The sequence below is a fragment of the Carettochelys insculpta genome, chromosome 2 (assembly GCF_033958435.1).
Source record: "Carettochelys insculpta isolate YL-2023 chromosome 2, ASM3395843v1, whole genome shotgun sequence".
NCBI lineage: Eukaryota > Metazoa > Chordata > Testudines > Carettochelyidae > Carettochelys > Carettochelys insculpta.
The window spans coordinates 41,346,097-41,372,378 of NC_134138.1; the positions used below are offsets into that span (position 1 = coordinate 41,346,097).

Sequence of the window (26,282 nt, forward strand, 5' to 3'; positions counted from 1 at the left end):
CTCTAACTTTTTCTATCCAGATGCAGAATAAAGTTTATTTGTGCACACATGTGCACCACCCACCAGTAGAAACACATGCTGCAGGCTGTGGGTACTCTGCTGATTAGGTGGATGGTACATGAATCTCTCCTGTGTGGCCACCCAAACACTCACCTTACACTTCTTGGAGTAGCTCATTGCAGCCGGGCAAGTGCAGAATTAAAATCCCCTTCAGAATTTACTCTTTGCCTGCAGAAAGAAAAAACTCACATGCGCCTCTGGGGAGGGAAACACACTAGTTTTGGGCATCAGACATAGCTGGGAAAGAGAAATCACTGCCTCAGGCAACAGCTCGGATGTCTCTGTCCCCCTCTGTTGCCTTTTGGGATGCTCATGGAGTCAGGGAGGGGTAGGCTTGGCGATACTCAGGCCAGCTGCTCCTATCACACTCTAGCTTCCATTTGCTAGTCTCAGTTGGGCTGTGAGGAAATGGAGCTTCCTCTTCCTTTGCACAGGTCCCTGCCAGGTCAGACCCACCTCTGGACCCCCCCCAACACACACTTTTGCTCCCATCGCTCCCCAGCTGCCGGGGGGTGGGGGGAGAAGGGTCCCCCCAGCTGCCCAACCCCAGTGCAGATGGACACCTGAATATCCAGAACCTGCGCTCACTGAGCTCCACTCTCCTATAGCCAGTGTGGAGGGGCCTGATGCCTAAAGGGTGGTGGTTGGGGTATTCAGCCCTCAGCGCCACCTGGAGTGCACCACACTGATCCCTCGCATGCCCCAGACAGCTCTGAGAGCTGCCAAGAGTGCGCCGTGCAGCACTCCAGTGGCAATTTAAAGGGCCTGGGACTCCAGTTGCTACAGCTCCTGCAGAAGCAGCAGCAGCAGCAGCTTGGAGTCACAGGCCCTTTTGAGTTGTTGAGATCCAGGGCTACTGCCCCCAGCTTCCACTTGTCTGCAGGGGCTACTAAGCTCCAACCAGCTTCAGCTGGACCTCTGCGTATATCCTATTTACCCTGCATGCTGAACCTCCCAATGAGCCCCTGTGCATTCAAATCCCTTCCCACACCTAGCTCCCCAATGAGCTCCCCCACAGCCACTAGGCCCCTCCACACTTGGATCCTGCTGGGCTTGGTCTGCTTACCCAGCAGGGGCATAACTGGGCATACACGTAAGAGGCTATCATGCTGGCTCACTGTGGAACCAAATAAATGTGCTCATATGCAAAGTCTGTCAAAAAGCATTTCATGAATCTTTGTCTTCCGCTTCATTAGACACATTTGCTGACACATTTTGAAATAATATAATTATATCATTTCAATTCTGATAATTTATGACGAAGTATGCAGAATTTTAAAATGGATGCAGGTTTGATTTTTTTTTTTAAATAAAGAAAAAGCTCAGAATTCCCACCACAGTAAATATGTTGGCTGACCAACTGACAATTCTTCACGTGATGTTGGAAAGCAAGTTATACAAATAAGCTGCTTTCACAAATATTTGATCTGACAGACTCATAAGACCAAACGTATAATGAGGAAATCAAGAGGATAGTATATTACCAGAACTTCAGTCACGCAGGAAGTTGTTGGCAAAGCCAAGACTAGAACCAGTCTCCCGTACAGTACTTACATCTCTTAAAATGGTTATCTGTTTAGTAGCGATAACATGCTCAATACCATATAGTACACATGACAAAACACAGAGACTGCTGAGAAAAATGAACATGTAATATAGCAGCATGCTGCTGAGTTTTCCCCCTTGCACCAAATTGAGTCTGTTAGCAGTAGTAGGAATATATCAAACAACTGATGGGGAAAGTACTATGGAAGCTAGACCAGGTCAACCTTTCACTGAAGGTGTTGGAAGGACCAGGTTTACTTCAGGACCCAGTTACCACTTAGGAAAAATTCCCTTGAGCAACACTGCAGCATTCATTTCAGAGAGGTAGCCATGTTAGTCTGTTTTGGCAAAAACCGGTTAAAAACTAACAAATGTATTAGCTCACAAAACTTGTGAGCCAATACAGTAAACTCACATCGGGCAACTCTAGGACTGGGAGGTTGCCGGATATTCAAATATTCTGGTTAGTTAAAGAAAAACAAGATTAGATATTAAGAAACAAAAGCATATGCAGAGTACTTTATCTACTGAAAGTAGTACTGTACACTGTAAATTTATACTGTATCTTTATTTACTTTCACTATACTGTACTTACAGAAAATAACTAATTGCTTATGGCTAAAATGCCAGTTGAACGTTGAGGATGACAGAATGCCAGATATCAAAGAGTTTACTGTACATTTGTCAGTCTTTAAGGTGCCACAGGGCTCGTTGCTTTTACAATAGCATTACTAGAATACAAATTATACCCAAACTAGGTTCTCTCTCTCTCTCTCTTTCCTGCTCCCAGGTCACCTGACACCCCCAAAAGCAGAGTAGCAGAGCCAGTGTTCCTATTAGTTAACTTGCTTCTTCATAAGAGGTCCAATTTTCTTTAAGTGATCAGGTGCACTGTACTTTTTTTATAGCCTTCCACCTGCAACATTTCTTCCCAAGTCATTGAAAGGCTGTCATTATCATGAGGGTTAGCCAGGAGCCTGGGAGTAAAAGGGTTAACCTCCTTAGCCAGGTGAGGTTGGCCTATAGGAATGTAGGTAAGAATTGAATTTTTTGGCTCCTCCTTTTTTCTGTCCTGTTGCTTCTTTCTTTTTTCCAGCCATGAGGGAGAGACACAGACTATCTTCCTCCAAGAGCAGGCCCTCCAATCTTCTGTAAGTAGGGTAAAGTTTAGATAAATCCATTAGTAACAGAGAGGAAGCCGTGCTAGTCTATACGCTATCAAAACAAAAAGGAGTCCAGACAAAAAGCAGTGGCTATGGTCTGAAGAAGTGGGTCTGTCCCACAAAAGCTCACCTAATAAACTATTTTGCTAGTCTTTAAAGTGCTACTTGACTGCTTTTTGTCTTGATAAATCAATTAGGCTTTATTGTTTTATGGTTTGGGAAGTGGGATCTGATGTCTGTGCACTTTTTAGAAATGTTCTTTTACTCTCCTTGTAACTAAGTTTTAGGCCCATGGTTGGAGACTCCCCATGTGTTTTACATTGTGACTCTTCCATCTAGTCATGAGGTTTGCAACATGAATATTGTTGTAATAATAAAAGTTCTCTCTTTTTCTTTTTATTAACCTGGTATTGGTTAATGTGTGTGTCCTGTTTTTTTACTTTTGGGGCTGAGATTTCCCAAGTAGTCTCCCCTGGTTTCCTTATTATTACTTGGGTGGTGGCAGCAAATTTTATCCCCAAAATCTAAGGTTTTTAGGATTTTTGGGTAGAAGTTTATCCCAAAACCTGGTAGATAAGGTTTTGGAGGTACTTTTGCTGGCCCCCACTTCTGCATTTCTCTTGCTAGAGTGGGAAAGGAGCCATGGCAAAGGTGAGTCCTTCAAAGGAACAGACAAACAGAATTTTCCTTCTGCACTTGAAAAAAAGTGGAGAAGGATAATTAATGTTTCTCTTTAAGGTGACATCACTGAAAAATACATCAGACACCACTAAGACTGCTTTAGCACTGTTAGTGAAATGTTCAGTTTTCAGGACTCTTCCTCAGAATCATTTGTTACAAATTAGCACACTTGTTTATGCATCTGAAATGCTGTGGAAGTAAGTGTCCTATCTACCATTACTGAGTCTCTTGAAAATACTTGGAGTGATTCACTAATTCAATATATATTTTAAACCAGTGACAGAGAGATAGCTGTGTTAGTCTGTATTCTATCAACCTGCTTCTTCACTTTCTGTCCCACGAAAGCTCATCATCTAATAAATTATTTTGTTAGTCTTTAAAATGCTACGACTGCTTTTTTATTTTGATATTTTAAAGCAGTGTTAACTTGAGATTCCCTCAGACTGTGATAAGCATTGTATAGATGAGATGTTTAAGAGAGTTAAGCAAAATTTGCATTTTAGCATTTAACAGTATGTTATAAGAGGAAGGTTGTTTTATTATGTTAAAATAATTGGCTATTTCTCATGTAGATCAAGACTATCCCATTATCACTAAAACTAAACTTTTAGAAGAGATATCGAAGCTTATGCTTCAAAGCTTGACACAGTACTTAAGTGCTCAGGCCAAGACATATGTGGGATCTCCCACCACAGGAACTATTCAAAATAGTCAAGACAAAAGCAGACTGTGAAGAACTTGAAAAGAGATCTCACTAAATTTAGGGATTGGGCAACAAAACGGCAAATGAAATTTAATGTGGATAAGTGTAAAGTAATGCACATTGGAAAAAATAATCCCAAGTATACATACAAGATGATGGGGGATAATTTAGCTACGACTAATCAGGAAAGAGATCTTGGGGTTATTGTGGATAGTTCTCTGAAAACACCCATGCAGTGTGCAGCAGCAGTCAAAAAAGCAAACAGGATGTTAGGAATTACACATCCCTTGTTTAATAAGTACTTTACTTATGAGTACTCGCTAAAATGAGGAACATCTATACCTACCTTTAGTCACTATATGAGAGAATTTCCCCCGCTTATATGAGCAGGGTCCCTGGCTGTGGGCAAGGAGACCTGCAGCTGGAGCCTTCTCCCTCTCTTCCCTCAGACATGCAGCTGTCTGACAGCCCTTTGGCTAGGGGAAGAGAGGGAGAAGGCTCTTAGCTTGGTCCCCCTCCCCTGCAATGGCGGGAACATGAAACTGACCAGCAATAAGCTGATCAGGTTCCCAGCTTCCCTGCAAGTCATGGGGAGACTGGAACCAGCCTGCTCCTGGTTCTCAGCTCCTGCCACTCTGGGACCCAGGAAACTGACCAGCCCTTGGGGTTCCTGGCTCCACTCCCCTTGCAAGAAAATTTGAGTTTTGCAGGGTTTGCGGAAACAACCCCTGGGTAACTGCAGGGTTTACTGTATTAGACCCCCTGCCTGCCCTGCAGACCTCACCCTTGGCCAGGTTTTAACTGTCCCCCATGGTCCCAAACTGCCTCCAGCCTTAAGCCCACCCAGCAGCCCCAAACCTCCTCCAGCCTCAGAGCCCCCCAGCAGCCCCAAACCACCCCAGCTTTACACCCCCAGCAACCCCAAACCACCCCCAACGTTAGACTCTCCCTGCAACCACAAACTTCCCTTAGTCTTAGACCCCCCACCCCCCCGCATCCCTCAAACAGCCCCAGCCTGAGATACTCTTCCTGCAGCCTCTTCACCAGGGCTGCTAGGCTGTGTGTCTCCCTCAGTCCTCCTGCTCTCAACAATTAACTCAAGTGTTAAGGGTTCAGCACCCAGGCATAAGGTAATTGTTATCTCAAGTGACAGAGATACCTGCCATCTCCAGCAGTTATTGCTATTGATAGATATCTGTCTGAGGCAGCAGTATTAAGAAACCACAAATGGGGTTCTTTAACTGCCACATGCAGCTCGAAACTGCCCAGTTGGTGACCTTTAAACAAATCTAATGGGACCCATGTTTGGGTCACGACCCATAGGTTGGAAATCCCTGCTCTACATACACTACATTCTATTTCTGGTGCCATACTATTCAAATACATCAGAAAAATACCTAAACTCAACTGGTTTATAAAAAGTTACAAACCCTTGGAACGAACTGGAGACTTTCACATGTATTTTAATGGGAATTTAGGAACTAATTGTACTCATATAGTGAGGGATGAGTATTATAAAACTATGGTATGCCCACATCTTGAATAACGCGTACAGATGTGGTCTCCTCACCTCAAAAAAAGATATTTTGGCATTAGAAAAGGTTCAAAAAAAGGGCAACTAAAATGATTAGGGGTTTGGAACAGGCCCTATATGAGGAGTTAAAGAGCCTGGGACTTTTCAGTTTAGAGAAAAGGAGACAGAGAGGGGACAGGACAGATATATAAAATCACAAGGTGTGTAGAGAGGGTGAATAAAGAAAATTCCCTTACTTGTTGCCCATTATATAAGAACTAGAGAACACCAAATGAAATTAACGGGTAGTAGGTTTAAAACTAATAAGAGTTCTTTTTCACACAGCACACAGTCAACCTGTGAAACTCCTTGTGTGAGGACTGTAAGAGTTCAAAGGCTCAATAAATTCATGAAGGTTAAGTCCATAAAAAGCTATTAGCCAGGAGGTAGGAAGGGTGTCCCTGGCCTGTTTGTCAGAGGTTGGAGATGGATGGCAGGAATCATGTTGCTTGGTCATTGTCTTTGATCCACCCCCCCTGGGGCACCTGGCATCGGCCCCTATCAATAGATAGGCTGCTGGGCTAGATGGACCTTTGGCCTGACCCAGTAATGGCCATTCTTATGTTAAGATGCCCACTGCAAGGCTACTTCATGTCTTTCTGAAACATCTAGCTGTGGCCACTGTTACTAACAGAACACCAGACTAGGAGACCCAATGGCTATTCCCATTATAGAAATTCCTACAATGGAAAGCCCTAAGTTTTGCAACCACACACTACAATATTGGTCGTGTTTCCACATACTGGAACTAAAAGTCTCCACAAAACTTTGTTGATGAAGCAAAATAATTTTTCTCACCATCTGGTGATCAGATAAATTACCATTTTTCATGTTGGGAACCTAATGTATTAAATGAGCTAAACAATTCTAAAAAAATGCTGTTTGAGCTGCGACGCTGCAGTGTGCTTGAAAGTTGAAAATACAGTCTGTAACAAAGGAAGGGGAAGCCTTATTTAACTTAATACTAGCAAAACAGCCCTCTTGCTGGCTTTGCACTAGCCACAGCAGCAGTAAGCTCCCACATCTTGATTTCAAAGACAACGTCTCAGGCTCAATCCACTCAAGTTACTCCTACATTTACCTCCCCCCTTCCTCTGCAGGGGTCGAAACAGGGTTAAACTGCCTACACGGCTACTGGGGAGCCAGAAAGACACAATATTCATTCCCGCCGCTCCGAGGGTCACAAGTGCCTTCGGGACACCCGAGACAAAGCACGGGCACCTCCTGGAGTTCGCTGCCGCCGTACTGGCGCCTGGCGAGCGAAGCGCCGCGCCCGCCATCGCTAGACTGCTCCACTCGCACGCCGAGGCCGCTACCGCCGCCGAAGTCAGGCCCGCCCGGCGCGCAGCCGCGGGGAGAGGGGAGCGTGTGGCGAGAGGCCACCCCTCACGGGCCGCAGGCTCCTCCGCCCGCAGCCAATACGAAGCTCAGCGCCCGGACAGCCTGACCAGGCCGGGGGGCGGAAAGAGGCTACAAGCAGCCGCCCCGAGCCTCCCGCCATAGTGAGCCACGCCCGGCGCGGCGCGCAGCCGCCCTGCCTGCTCAGCCGCTCCAGCCCTGGGAGCCCGCCGCAACCCCCGCCCGCGCCTCCTAGGAGCACGTGGTCGCGACATAGTTTACGCCCGACGCACTTGCGCCTTACGGGCCGGCTAGCCCAATCCGCTGCTTCGTTACAGACACGCCGCCCGTGGGCTTTTCGCGCGCCAGTGCGCGCGCGGCTTACATCGCAGTCGGTCACTCGGCGTCCCGCCCCTCCCCGGCGCGGCGCAAGGAGAGGGAGGAGGGAGGGAGAAGGGGCCGCTGGAAGTTAAGATGGCGGCGCGTGTGTGAGTGTGGCGCGGAGCGAGGCTCTTTCTGACGCTGCCGCCGCGGGCCCCCGCACCCCGCTCCGCGTCGGGCCGCTGTGGTGAGGGAAAGACTCTGCCTGCGGGCGCGAGCGCCCCTGTCGTCCCGGGGGAGACGCCGAGCTCCCCCCATCTCCATTGTGTGCCCGGCCTCTGCCTGCCTCTGGGGGAGGGGGCGCAACATGACATCGATCCACTTCGTGGTGCACCCGCTGCCGGGCACCGAGGACCAGCTGAATGACCGGTGAGGGGAGGCCCACGTGGGTGCGGGAGATGGAGAGGGGAGGGGCGCGGCCCGGCCCCCCGGGAGGGAGAGGAGGGGCGGGCCAATGTGTCTGGCGGCCGGAGCGCGGCGTGCGGCCGGGCCCGGCCAGGGAAGCAGTCGCTGTGCGGGGGGCCGGGGGCCTGGGGAAGTGAAGAGTTAAGCTGGTTCTTTGCCGCCGTCTAACGTGTCCGAAGGGTAGGTCAGGGTCACCTCCCCCCATAGGTGTGGTGGGTCGTGTGGGCGCATTCTCGCTGCGGGGGCGTCTGAAGGGTGGTCATTTCCTGGTAGTCCCCTGACATTGCAAACTCCGGCCCTGGGGAGGGATCGTGACCTCTACGAGTGGCCGTCTCACTCCCTTCCCCGCTTCTCTCCGCCCAGCGTTCTCTGCTCGGGAGGCACGGGGGCTGCACCCGACTCCCCGTGTGAGAAGTGAGTTATAATTACTCCTGGCCTGCGGCTGAGAAGGAGCAAGAATTTGTCTGTCTAAATCAAGGATGGATTGACAGACAGTGCAGTTGTTGGGGGTGCAAATGCTGGAAGATACAGAGGGACGGTGAGGGAAGTAGAAAGTGGGATGTATAGTAGGTTTTTTGCTTTTATTTTGAAAAGGGCTGTTCTGCAAAGTGCTGACTGTGATTAGCCTTGGCTGCATAGGGAGACAGGCGAGAGAGACCTGGAAACACCTTACATTTTTTGAGTGTGGTGTTTGAAACTGTCCAGTAATATTTTAGGTTATGGGGAGAGAAATGCAAGTCATAAAGAAACTAAAGTAGGGTTGGGGCAGGAAGGCAACTTTTTTTTAAATCTCAAGAGCTGAGAGACATTTTAGAATTCTGTTGATGTCTTCTGTAGTTATTAATGCTTTCTGTAGCTGGTAAGTTGCGTAATGTAAAATGTTAATAGGATCCAAACTGGTAAGTTTTCATTTTAGTTCACTGTTAAATTATTCCTAGTTAATAATAGGAAAGATTTAGACTTAGATATAGGGTAATCTTTCTTACCAGGCTGTGTGAGCCTTTGGATATTGACTTCTGTCCTTTGCTGTCTCCCAGATTTGACTTTAAGTCTAGGGCAGCGCGTTCCAAGGAACGCTGATGTTCCATGCAATGTGAACAAGTGTTCTGTGAAAAAAACTAGATGCTAGCAGTGTTTTTTTCTAAAATAATAAATATGAAATTGTGTGTATATCAAATAATAAGGTATTTGAATAGTATTTAGACTGTAGGTATATTAGGATTTATAACACATTCATAATAGTATAATAGTTATGCGACTTATGGTGAAACAGTCAGAGTTGATTTGAATTGTTTCTGCAGCAGTCGTGTTCAGAGAAATCACATGATGCCGCACCTGGTATGAAGCTCCAATTCTCTGTGGATTTGTGATCAAAAGATGCAAAAACGCTTTTCCCATTAAAGAAACTGTCAAATGTTATTTATTTTTATTTTCCAGTAGTTCTTTGTAAAAATAACAAATTCATGAAAAAAGCACAACATTTAAAAAATATTTTTCCATACCTAATTTGTTTTGCATTTCTTTTTCATAAAAAATGTTTTTTAAGCTTTAAGGAAGGACGGTTCCTTTTTGAACAATATTGTCCTTCTGTTTTTGTACAAAAGAACAGCACTAACCTTCCTTATTTTGGCTGTTGTACTGATGTTTTGTGTTTTTTGTTTGTACTTAATTTTTACACTTAGAATGGTTAGCGACCATGTTTTTATAAGAAGGGCATTAGTTGTTCATTCAGATGATTTTCTCTTGTTTTTTTTGTTCTTTGTAAAATAAAAGGTATCTTGAATACCTAACTCTTTTAAATCAACTTTTGAGCATTATGTGCAACAATTTTTCGGTATGAACAACCCCCACCACCATGCATGTTATGTTCTGTCAATACATTCCAAGCCCAAAAATGTTCCATGGCAAAGTTAGTTTGGGAAACTCTTCTCTAAGGTGCTTCCATCATGCTGTCTCACTGAATAATTTGGAACAGGAAAAGAGAGAGAGGGCTCAGATATCTCTCTGTTAAACCACACTTGAGATTCAAGGGCTTAATATTTACAGTGAGCAAAGTAAGTCATTGTGAGTATCATATTTCACTCAAAGTGCTCCATCTGTGTTCTTCCAGAGAGAGGAGAGATTTGTGATGATAAAACAGGGACTCTAGCCAGCCTCGAGTAACTTTTTTTTTTTTTGTGGGGGTGGAGGGTGACCCAGTGACACATCTTATAGGGCACTGTCATGTGCTTCCAAAGGAGATGGCCTAAATGGATGCTGGGAGATGCACCTCCTGTATAGTAAATGCCTTCCTCCATGGCATGCATCTGCTTCCAGCAGCAGCAGCAGGAGGAGGAAATGGGTGGCACTGATACTGTGCTGCAGCATTTCCATTTCTTGACCTAACTTCTGGTTTATGAAGGTTTTTAAAAGCGGCCACTTGTTTTTTAAAAACATGATGAGGCCTTTATTCAACAAGTAATTATTGTACTTTGCTCCAAATATATTGAAAGAATACTCCTGATTTGTCTTTAACTCCTCACCTATTTTCGTTGACTGAACTTCTGGAAGCCTTTCAGTTAATTGATCTGCATTTCTCTGTAATGCAGTAAGTTTTGAACGCCATATCTGAATTCCAAAATTATGGGAAATAGGCTGTAATTCCAGTGTAACAGTATCCCTGGCTCATCTCTGCATGTACTTCCAGCAGTGTTTAACATCTTAACATCTTGAATGACTTTCCTTCCAGATAAGGAAAAATAACAGTGGAGAAACAGGGATGTGAACACAGGGGAGGGGTGACTGGGGGACACTGGAACGAGATCGGGAAGAGGAGAAACATACTCGCTTCTAATGGATGCATGTGAGATCCTGCTATGGTGGGAGAAGGGGATGCGGAAAGCAGATGTGTGCAGAGATCCTCATATTGTTGTTAGTATGGGGGATCCTGAATTTGGGAGAGTATGCAACCCTGGGAGACCCTGGTATGGAGGAAGGGGTGAATACAAAACCTGTGGCATTGGGGAAGTGGTAATGGGGATACATAGAACTGACTTCTGGCATGCGGAAAATATAGGGCAACTCTGGTAATGGAAAGATGGAGAATGGAAGGTACACAAACCCCTGGCAGGGGAGTGGGAGGTTGAGGGACTCTTGTGTGTTTTTAGTGGAAGAATAGGATGATACCCAGTGTCCAGACATGAGGGAGAGTTTGGGAGAAATTGTGTGTAGCTGCTGAAAGAGATGGATGGCATTAATTGCACACAGGAAACTTGTGGCATGGAGTGAAGAGATTCAAGAAGCCTCTGAGCCCCTGAGGTGTGCAAACACAATAATCTTGGCCTATAAGAACTACAACTTGTGAGCCTTCCCCTCCAGTTATCTTTACTAAATATAACTCATCAGCCCTCCTAGCACTTCCTAGTTCTATTTTACCACAGCACCAATCCTTACAACTTTCATTTGATACAGGATTCTTCACAAAAACGTGGTATTTAATATATGGGGTAAAAAGCTGTTTAAGTGCTCTTAAGCAGTGTTTTCTGTTGAATCTAGTGTTAGCTTGATCTGAGCAGCAAATCATAAGTATTCTCTTCACAAACACACATTTAACACGTTTCTAATAAAAAAAATCACAACTTGCAACTCTGCGAATTCAAAGGGGTTCATAATTAAGGTTTGTAGGGTGGGTGTTATTCAGGAAATACTAATTAATTTTTTTTTTTTATGGCACAACTACTTATTGCTATAATGTGACTTATTCCAGTGTTTCTCAATGACCGTGTCTACACTAGCCAAAAACTTCGAGATGGCCATGCAAATGGCCATTTCAAAGTTTACTAATGAAGCGCTGAAATACATATTCAGCGCCTCATTAGCATGCGGGTGGCCACGGTACTTCGAAATTAATGTGGCTCGCCGCCACGTGGCTCGTCCAGACGGGGCTCCTTTTCAAAAGAACCCTGGCTACTTCAAAGTCCCCTTGTTTCTATGAGCAGATGGGAATAAGGGGATTTCGAAGTAGTCGGGGTCCTTTTGAAAAGGAGCCCTGTCTGGATGAGCCGCACCAATTTTGAAGTGCCGTGGCTGCCCGCATGCTAATGAGGCGCTGAATATGTATTTCAGCGCTTCATTAGTAAACTTCGAAATGGCCATTTGCATGGCCATTTCGAAGTTTTTGGCTAGTGTAGACGTAGCCAATGTCCGCTATGCATACCCTAGGGTACGCGAGAGAAGTCCGGGGTTACGTGCACTGGAGCCATATGCGGCTCTTTGAGCAATAAAGTGATGGATGCAGCGAGAGCACTTTGCACCCCTGCTAACGTGTCACTCCCTAGTGCTTGGAGGGAGAAGTGCATGGCAGTGGCAATGGTGGTGGCGGCTCCAGTGAGTCACCGGAATTATATTATAGTGTGGGAGGGGTGTGCCTGGCTCTAGAGGAGGGGGATTGGGCTAAAATGGTGAGCTGGGGGTGCCTGGATCTGGAATATTATGCTTGTTATCTGAAGTGATAAAATTGCTATTTGTACAATTTTAGTTTAGTATTCGTAGTTACAACTCAAAAGGCTGTGGCTACACTAGCCCCCACCTCTCGAAGGGGCTATGCTAATGAGCTGCTTTGGCAGATGCCAATGTCATGAATATGCAGCAGAACATTAGCATAAAGGCAACCGCACGCGTTTGGAAAGTTCCACTTTCGAAACGCACGCTGCTTGTGTAGACAGGCCTCTCAAAAGGATTCCTCCCCCCTCCCCCCCCCGGATTTCAAAAGCCCCTTCTTCCCAAAGGAAAATGGGAAGAAGGGGCTTTTGAAGTCCAGGGGTCCTTTCAGAAGGTCCCTGTCTACATGAGCAGCGTGTGTTTCGAAAGCGGCAGTTTTGCAACTTGTGGCCACCATTATGCTAATAAGGTACTGTATATTCATGGCAGCACCTCATTAGCATCTGCCAAAGTGGCTCATTAGCCTACCCCTTTCGAAAGGCAGGGCTTGTGCCGCCATGGCCAAAGGTTTTAAAATGGACTGATTCCTTGTGAAAACAAAGAATAAAACTGCAGATTTGGAAGACGGTAGTACCAGAAGCCATATCAGAAATATTAATTGATTGTGGCCTTCAGCAGTTTGAACCCTAGGTTTCCACATTTGCTTTCATCCAAACAAGCTCAAATTTCACATTAATTTAGTTTTTTGTTGTAATTTCATTGATCACTGTTCATTGATGTTTGCATAAAAATATATACATATGTATGAATTAAAAAGTTGGGCTTGTTTTATGTTTATCTGATATTTTTTATTTATCCTGTTGGTACAATCATAAGTATGATGGCAAGTTTATTGCCTGCAGGCAATTTCTTCCACCCAACCAGTTACAATTGTTATTTAAACAAATGAGTTGTAATGGTAGAAAAAAAATTTGCCTGTCTGAAAATTGTGAGTACTGTAGGTACTTATAACTTTAATAGGGCTCCTTTATGGAAAAAAAGGGGTGAGAAACGGTGGATTATAGAAAAGGGACTAAATATTTACAGCCATTGCTGCTAAGGGGGAGGAGTGTTACCCCATCGTGCCCAGAAGCCAATGCTCCACATCAGCAGCTGCTCTTGACAGTGCGTGCTCCCAGCCCCACCCCACAGCCATGGTGTCTCCTGCCCGGAGTTGTACAGCCCCACTTGCAGCAGAGCAGGGGGCAGTGCACCTGTGCTGCCTGGAGAAGCTGTTGGCATGAGGCTCTGGCTTCCAGGCATGACAAAGTAATGCTCTCTTCCATTGGCCATAGTGGCTCTTGGAAGTAGAGCCCTGTGGATCATGATGTCTGTCCACAGTTGCAGATAGACATTTCTGTCCGTGCAGCGCTCTGTAGATAGCTTTATACTTGGCTTCACACAAATATAAAACAGTCACTTTTCTCCCTTCCCAGTGCGGCTTTCTCCCTTATCCCAGTGCGGCTTCTTGTTCTGATTTTTTTGTGAGCAGAATTCTATTTTGGCAGCCTCTTGTCTTCCCCAAATAAAATTAAAAAAAAACCACAAAAAACCGTAAGTTATGTTGGTCTTCTGAAAGTTTGGGGAATTATCTCGTGTAAATATACTCTAAATATAAAATTTAAACATGTTGAAGCATGTAGGGGTTTACATGTATAACCCTGTGATTCAAGGTAGTGGGTGACCTCAGATCTTAAAACAAAGGATTTAACCAATATGAATTTAGACATAATAACATAAGAAGGGCCATTACTGGGTCCGACCAAAGGTCCATTTAGCCCAGCATCTGCTCTGCTGACAGTGGCCAGTGCCATGTGCCCCAGAGGGGGTGGACTGAAGGCAATGATCAAGCAACTTGTCTCCTGCTATCCATCTCCAGCCTCTGACAGAGGCCGGGGATGTCATTTCTACCCCCTGGTTAATGGCCTTTTATGAACTTAACCTTCATGAATTTATCTAGCCCTTCTTTGAACTCTTAGGGTGTGTCTACACAGGCACAAATCTTCGAAATAGCCATGCAAATGTAGGTGTGTAGGTATCATGTATGGAAGAGTCAAATTTGATTTGAAAACCACAGTTATCTGAACATGTTTACCTCTTATTGTCACACACAACACCTGACATTTGAGGAAAAACCTTTTCACTTTGGGAAGTTGACTACAGTTAGCATGTAATTTGCACTAATTTCCCACCAACATAATTAGTCTCCCCTTCGGTTGAGTCCGTATTTCACCCAAGAGGAGGGTAAAGTAAACACCTGTAAAAATGGTAAAACCCACAAAAATGGGGACAGGGACTTGACCAGTTTAACTTTTCTTTCTGAAAATAACTGAACTCTACCTTGATGGTGACCTGTAGTGCTATCTTACAAAAATTGAAACAATGTTAAAATAATTTGTTCAAGGTATTCAGAAGAGATTTAGAAGCTGGGGAAAACAAAGGACAAGGTGATGTTTACAAGAGAGGCACTATATGCGGTTTATGTTGGGGATCTTTGGAAATGGTTAACTGATTTGCTCACCTTTTGTTGAGGGTGAGCAATATTTCTGCAGAGCAGTAGTATATTTGTTAGAAAAATAGGTGACTTGAGATTTTCCCAAACAATTTCTCATCTGCACACCAAATAGGAAGAATTAAAATTTGAGTTTTAGTCTGAAGCTTGATGATGTAGAAATGTTCTTTGTCCAGAATAGAAATGATGCAATAGTTTATGGCTTAACTTTTTGCCTGTGACAATAGATGGTAAATATATGAGTATACGTGTGTAAACTATGCCCTTTGCTTAAGTAAGGTGTTAATGTGTGCAGGGCTGGTGACCATGTCTGCAGTGTGTACATTGTGGAGTATAGCTCCACAAGTACTCCTGCACTGATGCAGCGATGGTATCGGGGGAGAGACAGGGAGCTGGATGATCCATGACTGCTAAATAGTCTTTTTTCCCCAAGGCTTTAGTTACATGTAAGTGCATTTGGGATTTTGTTTTAAGGACATAGTCTCTTAAATGCATAGGGTATTAAAACTTAACGTCCATAAGTTTTAGTGGGAATGACATGTCTGACACATTTAAATGCAGTAGAATCTCAAATATATGAATACCAGAGCTGTAGCCCCTCTTCCCATTCAGCTAAAACTTGGAGCGGATGGCTGAATTCCTGATCTCAGCAGTCCCTGCAGGGCTGAAGCCCCAAGCTCTGGCACTCCCTCTCTGATATAAAGGACTGAGCCCTGGTGCACTTAGGAAGGCAGAAACCCTGGACCCCTTCCATCAGAAGCACCCCCCCCCCCAACTCCCTGTGGTTGAAGCCCCAGCTCCCCTTTGGAATCCATAACCTCTTATTCAGAGTTATGGACAACCTCCATTCCTGAGGTGTCCATAACTGAGGTTCTAGTGGAACTGTTCTCTTGAGGAAAGTGTCAGTATCTGGAAACTTATTCTTGGAACAATCCCTTAAAAATAAATCAGAAACTTGTTTAAAACTCATTATAATGCTGCTGTTAGTGAGATCTTCATTTTATTGATTGATGTGTTTTATGAAAGCTAACCAACCCAGTATGAAAATGTATGATGACAAACTTATTTACAATCGTTCATATATATTATACAGTATTGCTTACTGATTGCAGCTTATGTTTCTGGGCAGTAAACAAAACTTATGCCCTTGTCTGTAGTAGACCTAGATCTGTGTGGAGTTGATGATATGAGGCTTCATTTAATACTTGCAGTTTTCTGGAAAGAGAACTCTTTTTTGCATACTTGTAGAATTTTTTTTTCTCTTGTCAAAATCCACCATTTTTAAACTCAGAATATTCAACAGTTGTTAATTACAAATAACTACACAATAAAATTATTTTGAAGATCGATCTTGAGTGTCTGGTGGTTTGCAGAAGGAGTTCTCAGACTCTTTCAGAGTGTCTACTGTGTTTTGACAGAGAAACTGATGTTCATCTCATCATCCATTCATGATTACACAACATCCTGGCAACTGTAGCAATTGTTGACTTAGAAAATAACCAGTGTATTTGTAGGTGTCCCCAAAGCAATTTAGGAGTTGGAGACAGGAAGACATGTGATCCGCATCTTCATAGTCTTCTATTGGCCTTCAGAAAGTGGTATGTGAACCCCTTTGCTATAACCAACTAGCAGTGCAGTACTTATGTGGCCATATCCTTCTTGTTATTGAGTGACTGCCAAGAGAAGATGACTTATATGGCTAGTTTTGACATACTAAGGTATACTAATATATGTACGGTAATATATTCATATCACAGTAATTCCTCATGACAGCTGCTCTAGTTGCCATGCTGAATGAATTTGTAACTAGATAAATTTGGTGCTGTAACTCTACAGGTTAGGTTTAAAACAGGATTTCGTTCATGGTCATATGTTCTTAATATCTAGAAAGTCTGTTTAGAGAGAGATAGAGGATACAAAACAAGAGAAAATTTCACATAAATGTAAATTATACATAAACACTACAGTTTTCTAGTATATTATGGCTGTAGTTGTTTTTTGCAGTTATGATTTAGTAGTTATCATGTTGTTTTAAATGAAATACTTAGACCAGGCGTGTTCAACCTGCGGCCCACGGGCTGCATTCCGCGCTGGACAGCTAGTAATGCAGCCCCACAAGATCGTAAACTTTTAACATTATTATGTGATTTATATACATTAACTATATTATATATTTTGTACGCGGCCCAAGACTGTCTTCGCTCAGTGCGGCCCAGGCAAGCCAAAAGGTTGGACACCCATGACTCAGACTGTAGGCTGTGTGTATTATATAAAATACATAATATAAAAGAAGTTGGGGTTTAGGGTGATTGATAGAATGCTCATTGTTGTAGTAGTTGCACTCAAAACATTCTCGGTGGTTAAGTGTGCAGAACATTCCTGTTTCCACCCTCCTTTCCACATAACAGCCCTACAGCCTCCTTGCGCTTAGATTGGTTTGGCAGGGCTTTAAAAAAAACAAAAAAAACTCCCCCCACACCTGTGCTGTTTAGAGATTGCATGAAGTCACTTGCAAGAGACTTTACATGGAGGGCACTCAGTCACAGATTTTCTGAGGGGCTTGGGCACCTAATTGCAATGGACATGAATGCAATTTAGTCTAAATTACTTTTTAGGATCTGGGTCTCAGATACTACTGCGGTGGGCAACAATAGTATAAAACTTATCTAGGCAGTTAGCATGAGTACTATGGGGGCTATCTGGGTACAAGAGTGGCAACAAACAACTTAGGGCAAAGACTGCCTTTTAACACACTTGTGTGCAGTTTGAATTGTGCATGTTCACTTGCATACCAAGTATTCACTGTCAAACTAAATAACCTTTTTCAGCGAACCTTCTAAGCAGGAGAATATTTAACCTGTGCTTGCCTATTGATTGAAAAGACAGACGACAGTTTTGTTCAAACTTCTGTGCACAAAAAACGTACTTTGAGAAAAAACATCAAAAATTTCGGAGAATTGTGAACATTTGGGGAACACCTTTCTCCATAATAATTGTTTAAAGCTGTTCATATATGAGCTTATACACAGGAGCACACACAAAGAAATGATTAGTTGGCTTTATTTAGCGTTCACACATTGTAAGTTTTCAGATAAGTAGGTGCTGTATGTGGGACTGTTTTATGTTTTGCAATGCTTATTTCTAAAAACACAATTAAAAAGTGGGGAAGGAGATGCAGAATACAAGCATAGTGGTCAGGTGATAGCTATTCCAAAACAAAATCAGGATCTGAAGGATTGTTCATTTAGTTTGTAGCCAGATTTTTCATCTGTGCCTTTTTGAGTGGTTTTTGTGTGAAAACCACAGATTGGAGGCACCTAAACCACATAGGATATGACGTTTACCTTGAGAAGAGACAAAGGTTAGTAACACAGCTTGAAAGATGTCACAGATTAAATCTCTTTGCTCAAAGTCAGTACTACAAATGCACCCCCTCCTCCCATCTGAGACTCAAATATAGCACTTGTTGGGAAGCATGTGGTTGATCAGCCTGTTGATCAGCCCCATGTTCTTTGTCATCCATCATTAGCTAATGTTTACTATGGTCCCGATACTGTAGTTGAATGTATGTAAGTTCAAAAAATTAATTTGCAGTTTGGGGGTTAAATATAGAGCTTGTCTTAACCTTGCCTGCTGAGAAACAAGTCTGGTAACAAAGCAGGACTGTCATAAATCTGCATTTTGCTCTGTTACTGCTGGTCCCTGTTTTGTCAAGAAAACTAGTCTGTTCTGGTCTGGCTATGATCTGAAGAAGTGGGTCTGTCCCATGAAAGCTCAGCTAATAAATTATTTTGCTAGTCGTTAAAAGTGCTACTTGACTGCTTTTTCCTGCTGATGAATGCAGTAGTGCCTCTCCACCCCAACCAAGTCTTGTCTTAAGATTTAGTTATCATGACAGGCTGTACATTTAGTTGTATTGGATTTGAGTAGAAATGCTTCAAATGCAATAAGTTTTTGCATTTGTCAGCACTGCTACATAGATTAATTTTATTGTGGTTATCTAATGGGTGTTTTATAACACAGTATGTATTGTTTTTAAGACATCTTTCCCCCCATTGCCCTTTTGTTCCAGGTCCCTTCACTTGTCAGAAATGATCTTTCCGAAGTGTCTGCTGCATCTCTTCCTCCACTTGCTTTTCTCATTTCATTTTATATTTTACAAAAACCAATTTTAAATTGGGAATGGCTTAATGTTCCTAAATGCCTTTTTAATGTTTTTAAAAGTTTTGGTCAAGCTGTAACTGCAAGTTTTAAAAGACAACTGCAATAACTTTTCTGTAATAATACATATATGCAAGCAAACATAACTAAAATGGTTTTACTATTTAAAGAGGGAGTTTTCAAAATGTTTTCGTGTTTGGTATCTTTTTGAGTCAACAGAAACAATCACTATTGTTTTACTACTGCTACCACTAAGAAGTTCAGTTTTGCTGATGTAGTTTGCGACAATAGAAGTGTAAGTTACCAGATGCAAGCGTAAAGGTAGGAGACTTTCATAGTTTCTTAGGTGTATCTTTTAATATAAATATGATGTAGAAAAACACATGCGTAAGTTGCTTGCTGTTCTTAAAGCAGCCAGTACCATCCCGAGCCAAAGATGTGGGTAATGTAGGACCATTATTACTCTATTACGGTAGGACTTCAATAAGTAACAAACATTTTACCACTTCTCAGGTTATCCAGCCTGGGTTCTCTTCCCTCCAAATGAAAATTAGCAATAGCTAGGAGGATCCTGCATTACCTCTTGACATCATTCACTCAGCTCAGACTTAGATTCTGGATTTTTTTTTTTTTTTTTTTTGCGTATGCTGTATTGCTAGTAGTTGGCTTTTTCATTTCCCTAATTTAATTCCTTCTGCTTGCTATTGTCTCTTTTCCCACTTAGATTCCCTTGCAATTTATCCAGTCCTGCTTCAGCAGTTCATTTCCTTTCCCTTCCCCCACTAGCTGCTGGAATGAAACATGTTTTTCCGGTCAACCTGGAATGGAACCCTCTCAGAATATCCTTAAACATGAAATAAAGTTCTTGTTATAAAAAAAGTGACTACAGAGATACAAGGCTAACAAGAAGAATATTGCAAATAAATAAAAGAATCAGAATATGTCCAAGTCTTTGAGTTTTTATACCTATAACATATGCCTGCCATTACCTTGACTACTCAAATGTTGTGTATCTTTCAACCACCTTTTATATCTGTTGTCATTTTAGATTGTAAGTTCTTTGAAGTAGAAGTTGTCTTTGTGTGGGTTTTTTTTTTTTTTTTAACAAACTCTTAATTTTTGTCTACACAACAAGAGCTGTGTGGCTAAAAGTTGGGCGCCCACAGGCATATTTACCAACAAAGCTTTTACAGTAATCACCACCATTGTGTTTGCTCTGTTGGCAAGTGGCAAGAGAGCACTTCTGCTGACGAAGTGCTGTTTACACTAGCACTGACAGCAGCAAAGCTTTTGCCTTTCAGTTTTTCTTTTTTAAATAATTTTTTTAAGTACCTGGGAATGACAAAAGCTTTATTACTCAACTGCTAGTGTAGATAAAGACTCAGTGTAGTGAGGGCCTGATCCTGGTTGGAAGTGCCCATAGACTAAACAAATAATTTAACTGGTGTTTAATATTAAACTCCTTCCCCCTTGCATTTTGATGTTACTTACTAAGCCTAAATAAGTGTCTGTGCTGCACTAAATTTTCTAATAACTTTTTTCTAATAACAGTTCTGAAAGTGCTTAGCCACTTAAAGTATTTACATGAGTAGCACTTCCTTGGTCACAAGCTATTGACCGCATTCTGCCACCATTGCCGTCAGTGAGGCTTGCTATTTATTTAGGCAAGAGGAAGATCTGGTCACATAACAAATGGGTAAAATGAAGGTTACCCAAAAGATATTTTTAAATTGCTCAGTTTTTACAACTAGATTAAATTGTAAATCACTCTGCCTCGTTGACTTGCAAAAAGGGGAAAATTGGCTCCTGTACTTTGTGTAAAGTGCCTGAAAAGTTAACTCTCACTCAAAGAAGACCACAGACCATTGTTTTTTTCTTTTGAAATACCAAAAATGTTAAGTGTCTGCTTCCCTGATGTTGCTAGTCTAAAGATGTAAAACATGAATTGAGTTTTTTCATCTTTTAATACAAAGGGTTGAAGATGTCAAGTCTGTGACATTCTAGTGTCCCTTGAGAACAACAAGAAGCCTTGTGGCACCTTATAGACTAACAGATATTTTGGAGTGTAAGCTTTCATGGGCAAAGACCCGCTTCATCAGATGCTTGTGGGGGGGAGAGTTTCGGAGGGGTATTAAAGAATGGGGTCCCAGAAAAAGGGAGGGCCAGAGCTGACAAGGTCTATTCAGCAAGATGGAAATGGCCCATTATCAGTAGTGCCTAAGGTACAACCGTATTTGCTCTGATCTATCAGATAGAGACAAACATCTACAAGACCTTTAACAAGCTTTGCTCAAACTACAATACCTGCCTAAGGAAGTGAGGAAACAGATTGACAGAGCCAGACGGGTACCCAGAAGCCACCTGCTGTAAGAGAGGCCTCACAAGGAAAACAAGAGAACACCACTGACCATCACATACAGCCCCCACCTAAGGCCTCTCCAGTGCATCATCAGTGATCTGCAACCCATCCTGAACAATGATCTTTCACTCTCTCAGATCTTGAGAGGCAGGCCTGTCCTCACCTACAGACAGCCTGCCAACCTTAAACAAATCCGCACCAGCCACTACAAATCACAAACCAATGACTCTAGTCCTGGAACCAGCCCCTGCAACTGTCCTCGCTGCCAACTCTGCTCACATATCTACACCAGTGACATCGTTACAGGACCTAACATCAACCACACCATCAGGGGCTCCTTTACCTGCACATCTACTAATCTAATATATGCCATCATGCACCAGCAGTGCCCCACTGCAATTTACATTGGCCAAACTGGACAGTCTCTACGTAAAAGAATATATGGACATAAATCAGACATCAGGAATGGTAATATACAGAAGCCTGTGGGGGAAGACTTCAGTCTCCCTGGACACTCTCAGTAGCAGATTTAAGGGTGGCAGTCCTGAAACAAAGTCATTTCAGAAATCAAATGGAGAGAGAAATCTCTGAGCTGCAATTTATTTGCGAATTTGGCTCCATTAACCAAGGATTAAACAGAGACTGGGAGCGGCTCGCAGTTTACAAAGGCAGCATCTGTGCCCTGGGTGTTAAGATCTCCCCATTAGACTCTGACAATATCTCATATCCCATGTCTGATCTGACTTGTTTTTTCCTCTTTTGATACCTACTGTTGATGATCAGCCTTTTCCACCTTGCTGGATAGATCTTGTCAGCTCTGGCCCTCCCTTTTTCTGGGACCCCATTCTTTAAATACCCCTCTGATACCACCCCCCCACCCACTCATGCATCTGATGAAGCAGGTCTTTGCCCATGAAAGCTTGTGCTCCAGAATATCTGTTAGTCTGTAAGGTGCCACAAGACTACTTCTTGTTCTTGAAGCTACAGACTAACACGGCTACCTCTCTGAGTCTAGTGTCCCTTAACTTTTGTCAAAACATAAGCTGGTTTAAACCAGTGATAGTCAGTAAGTAGACTACGAGTCACATCTGGACCACCAGATTCTTTTGAAAGAAACTAGAAATCTTTTTGTTTACTTTATGGCTTCCAGTTTTCCATGCAGTCTGGTTCTTGACTGTATTTTGACCAAGAAACATGGACTTCGACCAAAATAATTAACCACATCTGGTTTAAACCTTCTAAATAAAAATAGACTCTCACCAGATTTCTTATTTGTAGCAGTGGCTGTAGAGTCTTCCAGATTAAACAGGGTAGACAAAAATCTGAATTTCTAATGGAAAGACAATTACATTACTTCCCCATTTCAGGCTTCCTTTTTACAAGTAGGTAGGCTTTCCACATTTTGCTTTCTTTTCTCTACCATCTTTCCAGAGCATCTTTAAAAAAGTTTTTTTTTTTTTTTTAAAATTCAGTGGTATAATGGCAGGCAGTTTTTCTATAGGTTACCTCTTCCTTCCTTCCTGCTGGACACACAGTGGTCCATCTCATTTGTATATTTTTTCCCTTGGCGAAAATCGCACCGAAGCATGCCTATAGTATACTAATACAGCATTTTATGTAGCAGTCTTTGCTGACAAGACTATTTCACTCACTTTTGAAATGTTCCCATCTGCATGATAGAACTCTGGAGTTATTTGCAAACTATTTAAAGGTTTTTAGTACTATATGTTGATACGTGCGGGGGAGGGAGTGAGGTGGAAGGGGGCAGCAAGGGAGGAAAGGGGAAGGCAGCCAGAATGTAATATGATGGGCACAACCCAACTCCTTCAAAAAGGTGTTCCCACAACTCACCAGTACCTCATTTTTTTTAATATTTGCTGAAAAACTGCGCCACTGAGCAGGATCAATAGTTCAGTCAAAGCAGGGTCAGACAACTTAAAGCTAACAAAATAGCCACCTTGTATAGTATGGGTTTCAGGCACAATATGAAGAAAGCACTTGATGGTGTACTGCTTAATAAGTGTCTCAACATAAAACCAAAAGGCTGGATAGATTCTGTGTGTGTGGGGAGGGCTGGCAGGGGGGAGCACCTGAAAATTTTGTCGCTGCTCTACTGGTAGATGAAGAGGGAGGAAGAATAATTTTGGGAATGCAGGGAGAGTGGTACGGTGGCCTGTCCATCCCGCAGACTGACTTGACTTTTGGTTTTCTTTTGAGTTACTCAGCCTGGGATTCAATTTCTGACAAAAATAGGGTTGTCTATTTTCTGGCCCAGAACTGTCTCCTAAACAGGGTTTCCTTCTGTTTCCTCCCGGTAAAACAAGATTATAGGTTAAACTGAAAAATTTTCTTTTTTTTTAAAAAGGAAAGAAAAACCTACCCCATTTGTAGCAGATAGTAATCAAAACAGAATTTAGTAATACAAGCAGGCTTCTATGTAGCGTTTAGCTCCTGCAAGCATACATTCTGCAGCAAGTCTTCCTAATTCCTGCAGTGTAACAATACAGACTGTATTTTGGGTTTACTTTAAAGCAAATTAAAAATCTGAGACTTATTGACCATTTTCAGATGTAATAATGCAGTTACTACAATGTTCTTTAGGTTTAATTTGCTAAATTTAACTTTGGAATATACTTATATTTAGCACCTATGTGCTGCTGTATTTGTAAGTTGGGAACCCTAAAAGCTTTTTCACCTGCTTTTCATATTGAGAAAGTGGAGTTGGTAGTTAATTTTGGATTTGGAGGATTTGGCTCACCTGAAAACGTTAGGACTGACTTTTGACCCTGTACTATTTTAGAAGGTGTCTTCAAGGTAATGTTGGACTGGATTATGATTGTGTATTGATTTAGTATATCTGATCCAGAAAAGTCTGTGATAACACTCATTTAATAATTGTACGGGCTGCTGTCCAGATTCTCTAGTCCTGGAATGATTAAATGCTAGGCTCCGGGTTTGTTCAGGCTCTTGCTTTTGACACCATTTATTGATTGCGCCAACAGTCTTTAGCAAACCCCAAAGCATTCATCCAACAAGTTATCTTTCCCCTGACATGGGCAGTTCTTCCTGAGTCATCTTCATAGAGCAATGGCAGTCCACCTTCTCCAGGGTTTGCTTTCTGTATGTCCCCCTTCTCAGAGTGAACTCCAGGAGTCAGACGTTCACTAGGCAATCGCACGAACCTTCCCTAGCTTGGACTGGTAATTCCTCTCTGCTAGGGCCAGTCGTCTTGTTCTAAAATAAATCTGCTTGAGAGCTGTACTGGCTTGCTTCAGACCCCACCATTTCTAAAGGGGCAGATCACCTGTAAAGTGGTTGTAAAAATCCAACCAAATGTATCAAGGCCACCATGCTTGTGGGGCCAGTATTCGTTCACAAGATTATTCTGACTTGCAGAACATGGTCTGCTATACTGTTCTCTTGCTGTTTTAAAAACGTATTGAATGTATACTTCTGTGTGGCGATAGGAAAGTGGGTGAATAAATCATATGCTAATTTTTTTAAGAACCACCAACCTCCCACCCCCCAAAAAAAGCCCCTCCCCTCTTGCATATAATCTATGCCATGTACTAGGCTTTGTTGAACATATAAGTTGCCTTTTATCTGTTCTTCCTCATATCTTCCATTAAAGTGTCTTGTTACCCTCTTTACTGCATCATGTCCTAAAGTATTTAAGTTTCATGGTCTCAGGCTAAGTCTACACTGCTGGGAAAAATTGATTTAAGATAGACATCTCCAGCTGTGTGAATTCTGTAGCTGGATTTGACATGCCCTAAATCAGTTTTTCCTGATGTCCCTGGAGTTGGAGGTCGACAGGAACCCATTGACTTTCCTTACTCCTTGTGTCAGTGAGGAGTAACAGGGATGACGGTGGAGTCCTGATGATTTGATTTAGCGTGGCCTCAGTAGGCATGCTAAATTGATCTTTTGGTAAGTGTGACTGTACCTTTTAATATGTTGTTAAATGATAAAATAATCCATAAATCTGGCCTCTCCTCCAAAAGGCTTAGGTGTGGATGTGAAAAAATTGGATATGATATATCATTCCCTACCATTAAATCCTCCGAATGGGTCTGTATCTTCCAAGGTTCCTCATATACATTTAGTGCCAGGCTCTCTCAGTCACAAGTACACATCTTGATACTCAGACTGAGGGGTGTAGCTATAGTCCTCAATAACATATTCAATTCTTTAAAAAGGACAAGAAGTCCTGTTGCACCATATAGACTAACTGTACCATTTCGTCTCTAGAAAGGGTGGGGGAGACTTGAAAATTTAGTGCTTCCATTTTTTCTGTGGCTCTCTGAGTGTCATAATTGAAAATTGCATGTGTCCCTTTCGGAGGAGAATTTTGACATGTCTGCTTTGCCCTAAACCAGTTGCTACTGTTTTTTTACTAACATGCTGTGAAGGAGATGAGGCCACCTGATGGAATGCGGTTGTATATTAACTATAAACCTCTAACAAAGATTGTTTATTCAGCATAGTGTGTACGGGTGTTGATCTAAATGGTAGGATTCTGTTTTCCCGTTTAGGAAATTTTCTGTTCCATGTGCTAAAGAAGAACATGAAGTCGAAGTTAAATAGTTTGTCAAATATACCATAGAAATACCTGTGTGGTTCTAAATTACTCCATTATGTCAGTAGTTCCGGGACCAATTTTATGCCTTGTGGGAGTTGCATCCAGGATTACTTTAGTTCAAGATGTTGTCACTTAAAAAGCTGTCTTCCTTGAGTGTTCTTTTAGAGCAGAGATCTCAAACATATAGCCCACATAATGTTTTTATTGGTGTATGTGACACATTCTCTAAAATCAAATTGTTTCCTTTTAAAAAATATTTCTAGCCGTACTATATACAGAGAGATTTCTAAATTTGAACAATACTTACCTGTTACTGTGATAAAACAAAAAAGCTGTCATGTAGCACTTTAAAGACTAACAG

At 42.5% G+C, this 26,282-nt stretch overlaps 1 protein-coding gene and 1 long non-coding RNA gene across 2 annotated transcripts in view; one reads left to right on the forward strand and one right to left on the reverse strand.

The window, feature by feature from the left end:
- Nucleotides 1-2,055: 2,055 nt before the first annotated feature.
- On the reverse strand, nucleotides 2,056-7,242 carry LOC142008476 (uncharacterized). The gene is made up of 3 exons (XR_012644156.1): nucleotides 6,807-7,242; nucleotides 4,499-4,628; nucleotides 2,056-2,754 (listed from the first exon to the last, which is right to left on the reverse strand). It is a non-coding gene; the product is annotated as an uncharacterized LOC142008476 (long non-coding RNA).
- A 289-nt stretch (nucleotides 7,243-7,531) lies between these two features.
- UBR5 (ubiquitin protein ligase E3 component n-recognin 5) overlaps nucleotides 7,532-26,282 on the forward strand; it is a 160,812-nt gene continuing 142,061 nt past the window's right edge. The window contains exon 1 of the mRNA XM_074986831.1: nucleotides 7,532-7,813. Within this exon, the coding sequence (XP_074842932.1) occupies nucleotides 7,752-7,813 (62 nt within the window). The 5' untranslated portion in view covers nucleotides 7,532-7,751. The remainder of the gene's footprint in view (nucleotides 7,814-26,282) is intronic.